The following is a 16,984-nucleotide window of genomic DNA, read 5'->3' as shown; positions in this document are numbered from 1 at the left end:
TGGTAGCATCAAATGCCACACCAGTTCAGGGTGACGATTTTTTAATAAACCTTTTCTGATACTAAGAAAGAAAAATAAGAAAAAAAAATCTGAATCACTCAAACTGATGGCTAAAAGCATCAGAATGTAAACCATTCTGTAATTCTGGGCACAGAAAACTTGACAAACCTTGGCTGTTAGCAAACAACAACAATAAATTAAATGCTTTATTTGTACGAGTATGGGTAGAAATACAATGCTAGAATGGTACTAGAAACCAGTGCTTTTCCTTTACTTTGTTGGAATTTAGTGTATAAAATATATAACATAATTTCAAAATTCAGGATGAAAATTGTAATGGAAATATAGCTAGGAGTTGTTCGATGTAGTGTACTCCAGAATCTTCACAAACAAGGGCTTGATTTGGCTGTGAAGTATCCAAGATTTTGATGGTACTACTAACTTGTGAATTCCATTTAATAAAACTGTTAAAAACTACTTTGATTCAATTTTAAAGAATAAATTAATCATATTAAAAAAATAAAAACATGACCTTAAGCATGCTAAACTCTTTGTGCCTCAGTTTTCACACCTGTAAAATGGAGACAATAAGAAACCCTCCTTCAAAGATGGCAGCAGTGATTCTCGTGGGTTATCATGGGGAAGGCTGCTAAGAAGCAGTGCCTGGCACACAGGTCCATCCTGCATATATTTTAGTATCATCATCACCATCTACAATACCTTCACAAATTAGACTACGACGGTTCATAACCAAAATAAATGGTCCTTTGAATAAGCTTTTGAGCAACTTCTCGTTAGAGAAATTTATTCTTGGATGAAAGCAAGGGGGAGAGTTTTAGGAATTATAAACTCCTGAAAAACATTCATGACTGTTAAGAACAAGACTACAGGCCCAAAATGGAGTTGCCTCTAATAAGCCTCAGGTCACCAAACTGAGACTTGACTTAATTACAGTTTCTGCTCTCCCAGAAACTGAATCTTAAATCAGCCAAGCAGGAGTTGCCTGGTCAGCCCTAGGGAGGTCATCTGCCTGATAGACCCTGCTACTCCCTAAAGGAAAGGGACCTTGCAATAACCAACTCACTTTTTTCCTAGTGTAACTTCCTTGTTCCCACTCCCTCCTGCCCATTAAATTATTTCATTTTCGGCAGCTCCTTGGAGCCCCTTTCTATCTGCTAGATGGGACGCTGCCTGATTCGAAACAATTTTTGCTCAAGTAAACTCCTGAAGTGTTTAATATGCCTCAGTTTATCTTTTAACAGGACTCACAGGCTGCCTTCAGAATATGTAATGGTCTCTGCCTCTGAATCTCTGTCCAGGATGAGACATACAGGGTGATTCTCCTGTGGCTACAACGACAAACCAAGAGACACCAGCCCCTCTGATTATACAGTTTAACAAGAAGAATCCCTTCTGAAAGATTTAACTAGAGAAAAACTTCAGTTTTATTTAACTTCTAATTTAACTGCCTAGGTGATACAACATGAATGTTTATTTTTTTAATCAATAAAAATAAATAAAATAAATAAGTCATAAATAAATAAGTCATAAATAAATAAATAAATAAAATAATTCTGGATTATAAGCCTTTTCACTATTCTAATTCCCAGAATAGCTCTCAAATTTAAGAAAGTTACTTAAAATAGATTAAATCGTCCCCTTCACGTAAATGTGCTGAAGAAAAGAAAAGCAACGCTATAAGAGGGCCACAAAATCTGAATAAAGTGAAAATGCCAAATAAAAAGGTAACTTGAAAGTAGCGGTTTATTTTTAGAAAGCCACAAGAGTTGAAGTTTTCAGTTACTACAGCAGCTCATTACTCAGCAACCTGTTGAAACTCAGCTGTGAAAAGAACCCTATAGCATGAAAGCCATGTACATTTTCTGGAGCACTCTGCACGTGGTACCCTATTTATGTTATGCAATGAGCATATCAAACTACGTGCATCTGCTCTTAAATGGGAGCTATAACTGAGAATTCTGCTTTAAAATATCTAAGTAGAGGGTCAGTTCCACCTTTTTTGATGAAGGTCAGTAAAGATGATAACATTCATAATTCCATGAAACATGTATAATGATACAATAAGCTGTTTACTCTTTCAAATGAAAGGCTCCTCTTTTCTACCATCTTGAAAACAATATACCATTAATCTATATTTTCATTTTTTAGCAATTTGATTATACAGTCTTATGTAAAACAACAACAACAAAATCAATGTTCTCTGATTTTAATAATGCAAGACTGAAGGTAGGAAAAAATGGTGGTGGTGGTGAAACCCGCTTATTACTTGGATACGTTCTGTGGTTTTTAGCTGTACGATTAATTTTCAGAAAACGTGATCAAATGATTAGCTAGACACTGTTGGCCTCTCAGAGTCTCAGAATCCAATGACAGTAACATTCTCCAGCAATCAGCTCCGAGAAGCAGCTGGTTCAATCTGATTAAGGTGGGGGAAGGGAGGGCTGTACATACACCCATTTAAAATGAAAGGTTAAATCTTAAAAAGCAGATCATACAGCTTATAATTTAGGGGAGACTGAAGCTGCTTTTCTGTTTTTATCTAAAAAGCTAAAGGATGTTACATTTGAGAGAAATCTCTCCCATCTCCCCACAAATATCAATACAGTGTTAAGTTAATCCAAATTTGAAGTAAGGGAATTAGCTATAACAGATACACTGAATTATGCACTTTGGCCAATTAAAATTAAGAGGGAGAGATTACAGGAGAAAATATCATAGATACTAATATTGTGGCATTTTCATTAGATTAAAATTTGACAAATTGAGCCTAATGATATATAAAAGTTTATTTAGCACTCGTGTGTCAGCACTGTGCTTAAAAAAACAAAGAAACAAACAAACCAAGAAAACTTTGCCTACATCTCTTCATGAATTTACAGAAGAGGGTTTAAGTAAGTTGCCCAAGTTCATAGAGCTAAACAATGATGCAACTAAAATCCTAAACTACGTCTGTTGGCCTCTGGCCCAAACCAGTGCAAGACACGCTGTAGGCTCTCGTTGAATATTTGATCAATAAATGGAAGAATGGCCATTCCAAGCTCTTCGCTTCTACACCTCCTGCCTTCCGTACTCACGGTAAACATCAGAAGGTTAAGGTGCTCTCACTGGGAACCTGACAGAGTTAGCCTTAAAGAAAGTTTAGTTAAACAAGCATTCATAGTGAATAAATTATAACCGAAACACCCTCCATCCAACTCTGCCCTCTTTGCTCTGTCATCCTTGGTCATCCACAAGATGCAAGACCCTCCAGACAACCACCTTTCCCCAATTTCATCTCCACACTTTAAGCTTCCCCACTGGTCCTAGAAGGCAGGGCATGTTTACTGCTGCTCTACCCAGCGCCCAGCACTGTGCCTGGTGATGCTAACTGCTCAATAAATATCTGCTCAACAGCTGACCTGTGGGACACCCCCCTGCCCCCCCCCACTGTAAGTAAACCACTACTCTCAGAAGGTCCCACCCCCTACACACAGTGGGATCCGAATAATAGAGAGGGGTGCCCCTGGCTCCTCACTCTGGCATCCAGACCAGACGTGGTAGTCCTTGCCGATGCCCTGCTCCCCTTAGATTTGTGGCATTCAAGTACCCTCCAGACCGGCATGTAGCTCTGTGTTCTTTCCACTCCAGTTTTGCCATCATCACAGAACACATCAATGTCCATGCCCACCCTCAATTTTTATTTTAATTCCTTGACTCCAATAAAGCTTCATCCAATATCCACTTTAGCAGTCTCACCCCGCAACTAATACACGCTGGTCATGACTCCTCTGGAATCTTAAACCCCGTTATAACACATCTGACCAATTCTTCCCATTTTTCTAGGATGCCCATTTCCTTACTTTCCATTCTTTTTTTTTCTTTGACTTCATCCAGAAATGCCCTTTTCCCTCAGTTCATTAATTAGGATGCTCACGGTTTAGTAGAGGGAAAGAGACACGAGAACAACCACAATATCAAACGATGTGTAACAGTAAGAGCAGCATGGATGCATACTCTATTCACAGATGGCATCCAGAAAGAAAGAAAGAGTGCTAAGTGGTGGGGAACATGGTGCGGGGTGAGTTGTCCCAAGGCCAGACAAGCGGAGCCCGTGAGGCGTTCCCAACGTGAGGAGGCACATGCATGCCGGAAGCAGAGGTAAGGACACGTGTGCCACGAACCTGGGGCCGGCCCGGCCCACCCCTCCCCTCCCCCGCACACCAGCATCCTACCTGTCCAAGGGCACCGCTCACACTGCAGTCTGCTCTTACAAAATGCCCAAGTGGTAAAATATGTTTCTTGGTTTTGTTTTAATCATCAGTTCCTTTAGATAAATGTGCATTTTCCCTTTATAAAGCTTCTTAGGAGAACTTTCATGTCTCATACAGATCACACTGAGGTCACGTCACCTAAACCTCAGTGTACACAGTGAGATAAGTCCAGAGAGCGGGAGCAGCTAATAGCAATAGTTGTACTATTACAACTGGTACAGCGATGTGTTACCACCGGGGCAATTTCACTACCGTTTCCAAAAGGAAGGGCCTGCAGTGGACTGGGGTCGAAGGCGCAGGAGGATCTGGGCCTTCACAGGGAGAGTTTGCAGAGCAGTGACCTCCACTCTGATCACACTTAGAGGACGGCTGCAATAAGTTCAAATGTCCACTCTATCTCCTCCTGTCTGTTTCACAGGCAGTGTCCAGGGACCGGGGCACACAAGGGGCTGAGCGGGCTGCATAGGCCTCCGTGCCATCTTTCAAATCCCTCCACGTCTTCTGGTCTGAGGACACTACGGGAGCAGAGGAGACATCCTGCCCAGCCCTCATCTCTATGTAGATCAAGGTTTTACTGCCGCCTCTCTCTTTCCCTTGCCCGGGGGTCTCTGAGAGAACTTTGCAGAAAATGCAATAAAGCTCAAGAGATCATCTCCCACTGGCCTTGAGATAGTTCATCAGCATTCCTGAGCCTAACAAAAAAGAACCAGAGACTGAACACTCGCCGTGGAGCCCACTGGGCTCTGTTTCGCACTGCACGCCAGAAGCCCCAGTCAGCTAGTACTGCCAGAGAGGAAGGAGGGGGGAAGAGGCGGAGGGTGCGAAGGGGGCAGCACTTGATCTGTTCACCTGCTCTGACTTGTGATGAATCCCAGGGGACAGTCTGTTTTAACAGGAGCCTGGGGACAGAAAGAGAACAGGGACGGAGGTGGTCTGGAACCCCTCCCCCCACAAAGAGCCCCGGGACCTGTGCTCTGGCCTCTCAGAGGCCCTCTCCAGCTGCAGCTCCCTGCCCAGCGCGGGCACCTCTGGTTTCACCCAGCTGTCTCAGTGGAACTGTCTGACTCTTGATCTCAGCCCCACCCAGGGTGTCACCTTTCTAAAGAATTCTCTGTGTCAAGCTTTGCAGTCCACGAGCTACTTCTGACCCCCTCAAATCCAGTCCAGGCTCCTGAAGCCCCCTGCCCGTCTAGGAGACCCATGTGGACAACAGGCTGAGAGTGTGAAACTAAACTGGGGAGAATATAGTGTGAAGTGTTTTTCATGGATTATCTTCTGTTTAATCAGTACAATCATTCTGTGAGATAGGTATTATCTCCATATTCTACCTGGAGAACAAAGGCAACTAAGACCAACACACACACACACACACACACACACACACACACACACACACACACACACACACACACACACACACACACACACACACACACACACACACACACACACACTTTTAGTAAGTGGATATGTGAGTAGCAGAGCAAATACTCCAACCCAGGTCTCAATCCAGAGCCTAAACTGCCTCCCCTGATAAGAGAGATGCTAACATTTTGAAGCAATGGTTAAGTTAAATGCAAAAATAACTCCTGGCCTTCAGCCGCTGCTGTCCATGGCCTTGGGCATCTGCTTACCCACGCCACAGGTGACTGATGGCAGAGGTCAAGTGCAGAGCAGCATACTATGAAAAAGGACTTAAAATAAAAACAGCCCCTACTAGTGATAAAACACAGATACTCTTATCTTCCTGCTGAAACCCATGTCATAAGCCTTAAAGACCAGCTCAAATGGCACCCTTTCTGTGAGCCCCATGCCGGGGAAGAACTATACATTTTCTGCTTTTCACTTTGTGGATACTGTGGTATTTAGCACGCTCTGAGTCACAGCCAGCTTCCCTGCTAGACTGTGAACTTCCTAAGGGCCCTATCTTACTCTTCTTGCATCCCTAGCACTGTATCTGGCACAAAGTAAAGAATCAGTAAACATCTGCTGAACGGATTAGTAAATGAATTAAAGTAGTATTCTCCTGGAATGCATTATCTAGTGTTGGTGATTACCAAGCTTGAAATGAGCTTCTAATAACAAAATATAAATGTAAATATATTCATACTAGCAAATTGGTTTGAAAGTATGAGAATGACCTCTGGGAAAAAATAATTTGGGGGTTAAAAGCTCTTGTCAAATAACTTTAAAATAAAAACTAATACCAAGGCTACAAAATCTTTCCAAAACAAAACAGAAGGAAGCATATGTTCCCTGAATCAAGGAAGCATATGTTCCCTGAATCAGATTCAAGACAAGATCTGAACTTCTGCTATTTCACTACTTTTCTTGGGGACTTAATCATTTTCTGTCTGGGGTGATTTTACTGAGTTTTTAATGTGCCATTTTACACAGTGGGTGTGTGAGATTCAAAAGTTAATTTCACCTCTGAATTATTCCAAATGCTAGTTTAGAGAAAATTAGAAGATTTTAGATCTGTTAAAAATATACCATAAAATTCAATGCTCATGTTATGGCTAAAAATAGAAGAGTGGCTAATTATCTACATGTGAAAAGAAAATTAGCCAATCCATAATTTGGAGCTCCATTTTCACTTCTATTATAAGAAATAAGGACATATTAGAGCAAGTAGTGCTCAACAGCAGTCCGTGAAAGCAATACATGGCAATCAATGGGGCATCGTGACCAGACAGTGGACATGCCCATACAATGTAAGAACTCATAACAGGTGATAACCGGGAACTGCCCCACTGTTGGGGATAACCATCAGAGCTCTAAAAAAGCAGATTTCAAAATTTCAGGGAGCCATTTTGTGAAAGACAATGACAGCGGAGTCATGACAATTAAATGCAATATAAAATCCTTGGATGAGCTTGAACGAAAAGAGAGAGAGAGAGAGGGAAAGAGGACACAGCAAGACAACTGAGGAACTGGAGTCTAGACTATAGATTAGATAACAGCATTGTATCAAAGTTAAATTCCCTGCACATTATATTATTCAGAAAATGTCCCTGTTCTTAGGAGACATGCGTGAGGTATTTAGGATTCCTAAAAGGTTCAGTTAAAAAACTAAAAGTGTGTGTCAGTGCATGTGCAAGGAAGGAAAGAAAAGAGCATACAAATGTGGCAAAATAATAACAGCTGGGAAAGCTAGATAAAGGTGTTCATTGAACTATTCCTCAAACTTTCCTATAAGCTTGATTTTTTCAAAATAAAATCCTGAGATTAAAAAAAATTCAGAGAGAGGTCTGACCTCCTGAGAAGGCACTGGCTCAAGATTAATGGGTCATTTCAATTTGTTTTCCAATTCAGAGCCAAAACCACAGAGGAAAATCATTATACTCTTTTTTAAAAAAAACTTTAATGTACAAACAACAAAAAGAGAGGCCCATATTAAAGGATGAACATCAAATAGTGTTATGACTCTTTAAGGTCTTTTTATGACAGACTAAGACACAGAGATGAGCATTTTATTGTTCTGTTTTGTCTTAAACTATGTTCAAGAGAGCTGACCACTAACATTTGTGAGAGCCTAGACACTCTGCTTTATAAAAACCATCTAACTTAACCATCATAACAAAAGTGAATACAGCTGCTGTGATCCCAAAATGAAAGAAAATGAAAATAAGGAAGTAACACTCAATGAGGTAAATAACTTACAAGCAAATTTACACAGTAAATGGGTGGTTTGAACTCAGGTCTGTATAACTCTACATCCTAGGGTCTTTCCCATATAATATACTAGATGAACAACAAAGCAACAGAATTGTGGTTTGGTTGAAGTTTTACTCTTCAAAGATTTATTCAGCTACTACCTCTACTACTACCAATAATTTTTAATAATAATTACAACAATAAATGGTATGTTTCCCATTTTTCCACCAAAAAGAATAATCTTCCAAAACAGAAAGTCCATAATAAGCTCTAAGAGAAATTAAATGCAAAACTGTCAGTGCTAATTCTATCAAAACTCTAAAATAGATTATGTATATGACTTCTGTGTATTTAAAAAGACATAAGATAACAAGTGATTACTCAGAGTGTAAATGGATTAAAAAAGAACAAAAGCAGTATTTCTTTTTCTTCTGTTTAACAATAGGATTATGGGGTGCTGTAAAGTTACGGATGATCATACTGCAATATATAAATGTATCAAATCAACATGCTGTATACCTTAAACACACACAATGTTACATGTCAATTATATCTCAATAAAAATATAAGTAAACAAACAAGCAAACAAAGGTTATGGGCTACTGTCAGGAAGATACCAGAGATACATTTACCTGGATTTCAAAAAACATCTGACAAAACGAAGCAACTGACAAAGCATTAACCTCCAAAATTTACAAGCAGCTCATGCTGCTCAATATCAAAAAAACAAACAACCCAATCCAAAAATGGGCAGAAGACTTAAATAGACATTTCTCCAGAGAATATATACAGATTTTCAACAAACACATGAAAGAATGCTCAACATCATTAATCACTAGAGAAATGCAAATCAAAACTACAATGAGATATCACCTCACACCCGTCAGAATGGCCATCATCAAAAAATCTACAAACAATAAATGCTGGAGAAGGTGTGGAGAAAAGGGAACCCTCTTGCACTGTTGGCGGGAATGTAAATTGATACAGCCACTATGGAAAACAGTATGGAGGTTCCTTAAAAAACTAAAAATAGAACTACCATACGGCCCAGCAATTCCACTACTGGGTATATACCCTGAGAAAACCATAATTCAAAAAGTGTCATGTACCACAATGTTCATTGTAGCTCTATTTACAATAGCCAGGACACAGAAGCAACCTAAGTGTCCATCGACAGATGAATGGATAAAGAAGATGTGGCACATATATACAATGGAATATTACTCAGCCATAAAAAGAAAGGAAACTGAGTTATGTGTAGTGAGGTGGATGGACCTAGAGTCTGTCCTACAGAGTGAAGTAAGTCAGAAAGAGAAAAACAAATACTGTATGCTAACACATATATATGGAATCTAAAAAAAAAAAGGTCATGAAGAACCTAGGGGCAGGATGGGAATAAAGACGCAGATCTACTAGAGAATGAACTTGAGGACACGGGGAGGGGGAAGGGTAAGCTGGGACAAAGTGAGAGAGTGACATGTGTATATATACACTACCAAATGTAAAATAGATAGCTAGTGGGAAGCAGCTGCATAGCACAGGGAGATCAGCTCGGTGCTTTGTGACCACCTAGAGGGGAGGGATAGGGAGGGCGGGAGGGAGGGAGACCCAAGAGGGAAGAGATATGGGGATATATGTATACGTATAGCTGATTCACTTTGTTATAAAGCAGAAACTAACACAACATTGTAAAGCAATTATACTCCAATAAAGATGTAAAAAAAAAAAATCTGACAGTTTCATCATCATAAGTTTTGTAGAACTTATCCTCTCTACCATATAAAGCAAGACCCTACTGTTCCAAATGCCCACCTGTTTTAATCCATTAATCACACTCCACTACATGCCTTTCATTCCTGAACCAAGTGGAAAACTAACTTATGAAACCCTGAAACCGCTACAAACTCTTAATATTCTAGGAATGAATTTTGTTTGAAAATACTGAGTGAAACTGATTCCTTTTACTTATAGAAATAAAAACCAACAGGTTTGTGGGCAGGCACTGAAAACACATGAAGAGAGTTCAGCAGAAACAGTGTTATTTATAAAAATGATCTGAAATTATGTATTTGTTAAACACATCCTTAATATAAACATTGCCCTCATCCTCATGAACCATAACAAAAGAAAAATGTATAAAAGGGAGAAATGTTTTGTTTGAAGTATTCAGGTTGAAATATTTACTTTTGATAGGTGCGGTATGAATATCAAAAGCCAAAACCTCAAAGATGTAGGAAACTCAGTCAAATCAGGAATATATCGTAACACACTATTTTTAAATTTTCATTCAATCAAAAGTGATTGAATACCTAGCACTACACATAGTATATTTATTGTTATAATGTATACATACAGTACTTATTGTTGTAATTATTATTAAAAAATAGACAAGTAAGGGGCTTCCCTGGTGGCACAGCGGTTAAGAATCCACCTGTCAATGCAGGGGACACAGGTTCGATCCCTGGTCCGGGAAGATCCTACATGCGACGAAGCAACTAAGCCCTGCGCAACTGCTGAGCCTGCGCTCTAGAGCCTGCACGCCACAACTACTGAATGCCGGGAACCGAGAGCCCATGCTCCACAACAAGAGAAGCCACAGCAATGAGAAGCCTGCACCGCAGTGAAGAGCCGCCCCCGCTTGCAGCAACTAGAGAAAGCTCACGCGCAACAGGGAAGACCCAACGCAGCCAAAAATAAATAAATAAATAAAATAAATTTAAAAAAAAATAGACGAGTAAGAAATAAACTCTTGTATCAAGAAGTAAACTCTTGTATCCTACATATCTGGTTGACTTATTTTTTTCCCCTTAAATTACAGGTATCACATTACAAATTTAAAGTTACAATTTACTTCTGAAAAGAAAAAGTATTTCTGAATTAAAACTTTATCAAAAAAAGATATCCTAAGAAATATTTTTAATTATCAGATACGAATTTCCCTATTTTAAGTAGATGTCTATTTTTATGTTCAGGAAATGCTACTTCCAAAGAAACTGAAGTCTACTACTGCATTGAATTACTTTTCACCACTAGATTAAATTAACAAAGAGAACTGTAGAATTTCCTCCCCAAGATGTCTTAAGACAGTTTCTGCTTTCTTTGTTAAAAAAGTTTTAGACAAAGACCATTGTTCTTCTTATCCAAGGCAGTAAATATAATTTTATTTCCCTTGCCTGAAAGACTGAAAATGTGTATAAAATGCTTACCACAGTGCCTGACCCATCAGGTGTATTCCATAAGTCAATTCTCTTTTCCTTCCAATAATTAATGTCAAAATTCATTCTCATAGTGCTTTCCAGCATGTTATATTATTAGGGTAACAATATTTACACCTTTTAAGGCTTTTACAACATGACTCCTGAACGTGGTATCATTTCATTTTTCTTTAAATCGAACTGCTCCCTGTTGTTTTCACTGGCATTTCCTATTGCCTGTCACTTGGAATAAATGCAACATTTGACTTGAACGTGTATTTCTTTGCCGGCATTCTAGCTTGTCTACATTTGCAGCCAATCTTGCTGAGATACACTGGACACAGATTCAACAGTGGTGGTGGGGAGTGAAATAGGGTGTTTCAGAATGAACCTATATACTAGAGCCCCTGATCCTTCAACTGATGCTAAGTATACTGAAAAACAAATATTAATGGAATTTGCCCAGAAATAAATGTCTCATGTCAGTTTGAGGCAGAAAGGGAGACAATTTATTCTAAGAGTCTTAACTATGTTCCTACAGAAAGAATCTTACATCACAGAGACAAGATATCTCACTACTGATTCTGTCTTATTGTTCCTCTCTGTCTCCACCACTGCTCATGAAAGACTACATATTACACCAGAATATGATCACTCTTGATAGCTCTACTCTGGGATAAAGTCTGATTGATGCCTTACTGACATAATCTCTCATTCCATGAAAGGCATTGTAATCTACACTTTGTTTTCAACATTAAAAATAGATATGCCTCAACATTACAAAAAGCTCAGGAGGATAAAGTAGGTACCATCACAATACAGCGTATTATCCTAATCCCTGTCTTTTTCCTTATAGACCTGGTCACCACATAATAAGAGTAAATTATACCAGTAACTGCTGACAAATTAAAAATAAAACTCAATCTTAAAACACATTTAATAATATAGCACAGATGGAAATTAGGTAATTTTATAAAACAAATGACTCATTTGTATTATATAAATGTCAAAGATGATCTGTTTGAAATTATTTCTTGTGTTTTTCAACCAAAAAACTCCAGTTATATATAAAAGAAAGTCATTTTCTCAAACCAAACATGGTAGTACTTCACTTGTCCTCTATCTTTAGAGAAGAAGGTATTTCACAGAAGTGAATTTTCCAAACAATAGTTTATCCATTTCAGCTCCCAAACTCATTTAGGATAGAAATGCTTTACTTCCCCACCAATGTAATGCAGGTGGTGCCCAGTATAGTGAACCAAATTTAAGCACCTGTCAATGGTTAAGGTCGCCCTCACTGTGAATATGCAGAAGGTTACTGTGGTATCTCTAGGACAGCAATAGCCCCTGGGGCAGGAACAAATATAAAGCAATTTGCTCCTATTCTGAATGGGACCCCATGATGACAAGGTCTTATATCGGAGTGTTATGAGTTTTCCTGTCCTTTATTAAAAACTCTCCATCCCTCCCTGTTTCTAGAGTGTCCTTTACCCAACTTCTAAATTACTTCTTCTAAACTGTGACTGGCAAACCAGATAACCATGTAGATAATAATTTATCAAGAGCAGAAATAAACAAATTGGGGCAAGAGTCTCCATCCATTAGCCTCAGTGCACAGTGTGGTTTTAAGTTTAGCCACTCAGCGTGTATTTCCAATTATTTCCTAGTTCTTGATTTTATCAGATGGTTGTGTTTTCTGGGAAAATGACTGACAAGTAAGTTATTACTCTATAGCAATTATTCTTTTCATACCTTCTTATCCAATCCATTTTAAAAATGTCACCATTAGTGAGTAAAATCCATCATCAGACTTACCTGAGGCACGCCTCGTAAATCGGTTTATTACTGGAGCTGAAAGAGAAAAGCGGAATAATATGATTAGATAAAATTTTAATTTATCCAAAACCCTGAAAATGACCTAAATTGTTAAGTGATCCCATAAATTAAATAGGAGAAAGATATGAATGAATAAATAATGCAAGAAGAAAAACCATTAATATATGAAAATTAAATGTTTAAATTCACTAGTAGCCAAAGAAATATAAATTAAAATCAATATTTCACCTGTTAAATTAGTCCCCCCAACACACTTTAAATGAAAATCCCTAGTTATGTGTGGCTGAAACTACTTAACTGGGACAGTGCCAATCTATATAATATTTTTGTAAACAATTTGGCAATTACATCTAGTGTCATAAAAGGTGTGTCTCCTTTAAGAGAGTAACTACTTTTAAGAGATTTATCCTAAAGAAGTATTACTAGAGAAGGAAAAAGATACACACACGTCCGTGCGCACACACACACATCTATTCAACAGCATCATTTTTACAGTGAAAATATTTGGAAACAAAACTAAAAATGCTCACATATACTGATATCATTATTAGGTAAAGGATGGTATATTTGTGGTTTTGACAATTTTTGTGCGACCCAAAGGTCTATGATACACAAATCTATCTGTGGAAGGCTGCAATTTCAGGCTGGTGTATGGGAGTGCATTGCTCAGCTGGTAAGCCCACCCTTGGCCCACGCCCTGCATTCAACTTAGCTCTGTTGTTTCTTCTTGGTTTTGCTTATAGATACCTTACAGTTATCTCAAGACATTAGGTTTTTAAAAACTTTATTTCTTGAGAGAAGCAGGTAAGTTTACAATTCATATTATATACAGAAAGGACATCATGTATTACACTGTATATTTTAGTAGCAGGATGTCATGGGTCTACTATGATACTTTTTAATACTTCAATACTTTTAAAACAGTAATTATAAAGACTGTTTACACTATGGAAATAGGTCAAGTAAAAAAAGAAGACTTAAAATTTTTGTCAGCATTATGGTTATAGAGCACAAAAAATACAGATGCTTAGGAATAAGTACTAGAAGAAAACTGTCAGATGTTTCACACTAATCCTTGCAACATTCTATTAAGTAGCAGCACCACAACATTACTGATGACAACATTTTACAGTAAGGCTCAGAGATATGGATTAGTTTGCTTTAGATCACATAGTCACCCTGTGGCAGAGCTTGAGAATTCCAACGCAGGCACTTCTAGCACCAAAATGCTGCCCCACCAAGAACAGAAAGCAAAAATACCGACACCTGAAATCACCACGTAATAGGTAATTATTTCCTTCCATATTGATCTCCATTGTTACTAAGGATTAACTGTGTGAAATCATTCACAAACCCAATTATGAAAACACTATAATGTATAGCAAAATTATATACTCTAAACTGAGCAAGAGAAAATTCCCACTACTTATATACCAAAATAATTCAGCCATATAGCTGCAAAGTCACAAATTACTTATATAAAAACCTTTCAGCAGGTAAAGTGTAGTTATATTTTATATATCGCACGCACAAAAAAACTTCCATCAGTTTTCTTGGACACCTTCAACCCCCTTTTGCACAACTCCTTCAGAACCTAGTCTAAAAAAAGCCTCCCCAGCAAGCTACAAGGACAGGGGAAACTTCAACCACAGGAATGCAGAATAGATAGTGCTGGCTGCCCAAGGCAAGATGAAGGTAAAAAGCATATCTCAGCCTTGGGGCAAAAAACAGAGCAGACACTCTCCTCCCCCTCTAGTCTCTCTAGACAATGAAATCACAGCACTGTGAGCTTCTGGTTTGAAATGTTGGGACATCTTTGTTCCCTTGCGATCCCTTAGGTTTCTGTGCCTTTTTTTTTTTTTGGCCACACTGCACGGTTTGTTGGATCTTAGTTCCCTGACCAGGGATTGAACCCAGCCCTCAGCTGTGAAAGCATGGAGTCCTAACCACTGGACTGCCGGCGAATTCCCTGTGTCTTTCTGAAGTGTTTAAGGCAGAGATTTTCAACGAAGTGGCATCACCATCTAGGAGGTGTATTCTAAAGTTGTGGGAGCAATTTTTTCAACTGTCACAATAATTCAGAAGACATCCTTGGCATTTGACAGACCACGTACAGGACGATCCTATACAACAGAGAACTGTCATGAATCCCAAAACTCTTGTCCTGCACTACTTTCACATATCCCACTGGACATTCATGTTGGCAAACGAGTCAATTTATAACCACCTGAGCCTAAATTCTAACACTGTTTATACATAAATACAATTATTATATGCAGTTTTAATATACATCAGATTTCCTACAACACAAATACAACATAAATCAATGTTGGGGGGAATTTGGGGGTTTTGGGGGGTATTTTTGTTTTGTTTGGAATTTTACTAATAGATGCTCATCATTTCAAAAAATCATGTCACTGATGTATCACTTGTGGTATCTGAATAACCGGTACAATACACCTGATCAGACTACATTTGCAGCTTTCATATTCTTAGTGATTCTATGTGTAAGTGGGAGAATCTAAGTGCATTATGTCTTCTTGTGTACATGTAAGCACATACCTGCTGAAACACATTTTACTTACTATAAATTGCCTCATTTCTCCTTTATATTTTTGCTAGAAATTATATCAATGTTTAAATTGTGCGTAGAGGAGTTCTATGACTGTGACTTCCATTTCCCAATAGTAAATGGGGCACAGGACTGGGCAGTTAAGAAGATGGGGGCACCAGGCATGTGGTACCCAGTAGTTAAGGTAAACACTGGGTTTTGACAAAATTACCAAAACTCCAATCCCTCAAAACATATCCCTTCATATCCACTTGCAGGGATGAAACACAAGTGTTTCCTGTACCAACGCTTGGCAAGCTAACAGTAACCTTCACAATTTTTCTAGCCTTTTTAGTTTAGTTACCAAAATGGGGAAGAAGATTGAGATTCAGGGTGGAGACTCTGCTGTAAGTAAAGCGATGTGCAGCTGGGCTTGGGGTGCCTGGTGTTTTCTCTCCCAGGAACCCAAGTACAGGGAAGGGGAGCAGGAGGAAGGTGAGGAAGGACGCACCACCGGGCGCCGACTGGGGGTCAGGAGGCGTGGGCTCCACTGCTGGCCCCATCGCCTTCCCGGAAAGCTTGGATGAATCGTATAACTTTCACCTAAATCCTCAATTTAAAAAACATGCAAGGTAAGATCTGCCCTCCGTAATTCAAGGGGGGTTTTATGAAAAAATAAATAAACATCTTTGAAAGTGCCCGTAAACTATAAATTCCTATTCAAATATGAGACTGATGTTTACTATGAGCTAATATTACCAATCTTAACATTACATTTTTTGCATATACAAAGTAAACAGCAGCACAAATTCACAAAAAAGTTAATAGATGATGCTTTAAAATGTGCTAAGTCAAGTTAGGTTTCCTCAGACTCTTGGTTTCCACCTTTATATTTTCCTATTCTATAGATATTCTGTAAGTGTATTTACACACACACACACACACACACACACACACACACACACATTAGGAGAATATAGAAGGAAAAATATAGCAAACGTATTATCTGCCTGGAGAAACATATGATTTAAGAATATACTAAACGCCCCTAACATTTTAAGGAGATATAACCTAAGATCTTAATGAATCCTAAGGAAAAATACAGAAATGTTTATGTAGGTTTGACTTTCTCCCAAGCGCCATTCCAGCGCAATATGGAGAGTCCTGTGTTCCTATGAATGTCTTTGCGCTTGTCTATCCAGAGATCCCATCAGTTCCCAAACTAGACAGGTCTTAATTCCTCAGCCCCCAGAAGTATAACTGATTCAAGTCTTCTTTAATCCTGGAGTATCCTTACAGGAAAAACTCTCTACTACTTGAGGTAGCTGAATGAGCCTCTCTGTTCCTAGCAGTGAAAACAGCCTCCCACACCTGTGACTGGAGTTTCGCGGAGCCAGCAGGACCTGCTTATCTTCTCACCTCTTTATGCCTGAAGCCCAAGATAAGCAGTGCCTGGTAGATAAGAGGCACTGAGT

At 38.8% G+C, this 16,984-nt stretch overlaps 1 protein-coding gene across 3 annotated transcripts in view; it reads right to left on the bottom strand.

Annotated features, from left to right (window-relative positions):
- Positions 1–16,984, bottom strand: part of PRKAR2B (protein kinase cAMP-dependent type II regulatory subunit beta) — a 111,077-nt gene that overhangs the window by 67,591 nt on the left and 26,502 nt on the right. For all 3 annotated transcript variants that reach the window (XM_033439050.2, XM_033439049.2, XM_004263357.3), the window contains exon 2: positions 12,938–12,973. In XM_033439050.2, the coding sequence (XP_033294941.1) occupies positions 12,938–12,973 (36 nt within the window). The remainder of the gene's footprint in view (positions 1–12,937; positions 12,974–16,984) is intronic.

Source organism: Orcinus orca, chromosome 9 (assembly GCF_937001465.1).
Source record: "Orcinus orca chromosome 9, mOrcOrc1.1, whole genome shotgun sequence".
In the NCBI taxonomy this organism is placed as follows: Eukaryota; Metazoa; Chordata; class Mammalia; order Artiodactyla; family Delphinidae; genus Orcinus; species Orcinus orca.
Note: the sequence above shows the minus strand (reverse complement) of the source record. Positions and strands in the feature narration are given on the sequence as shown.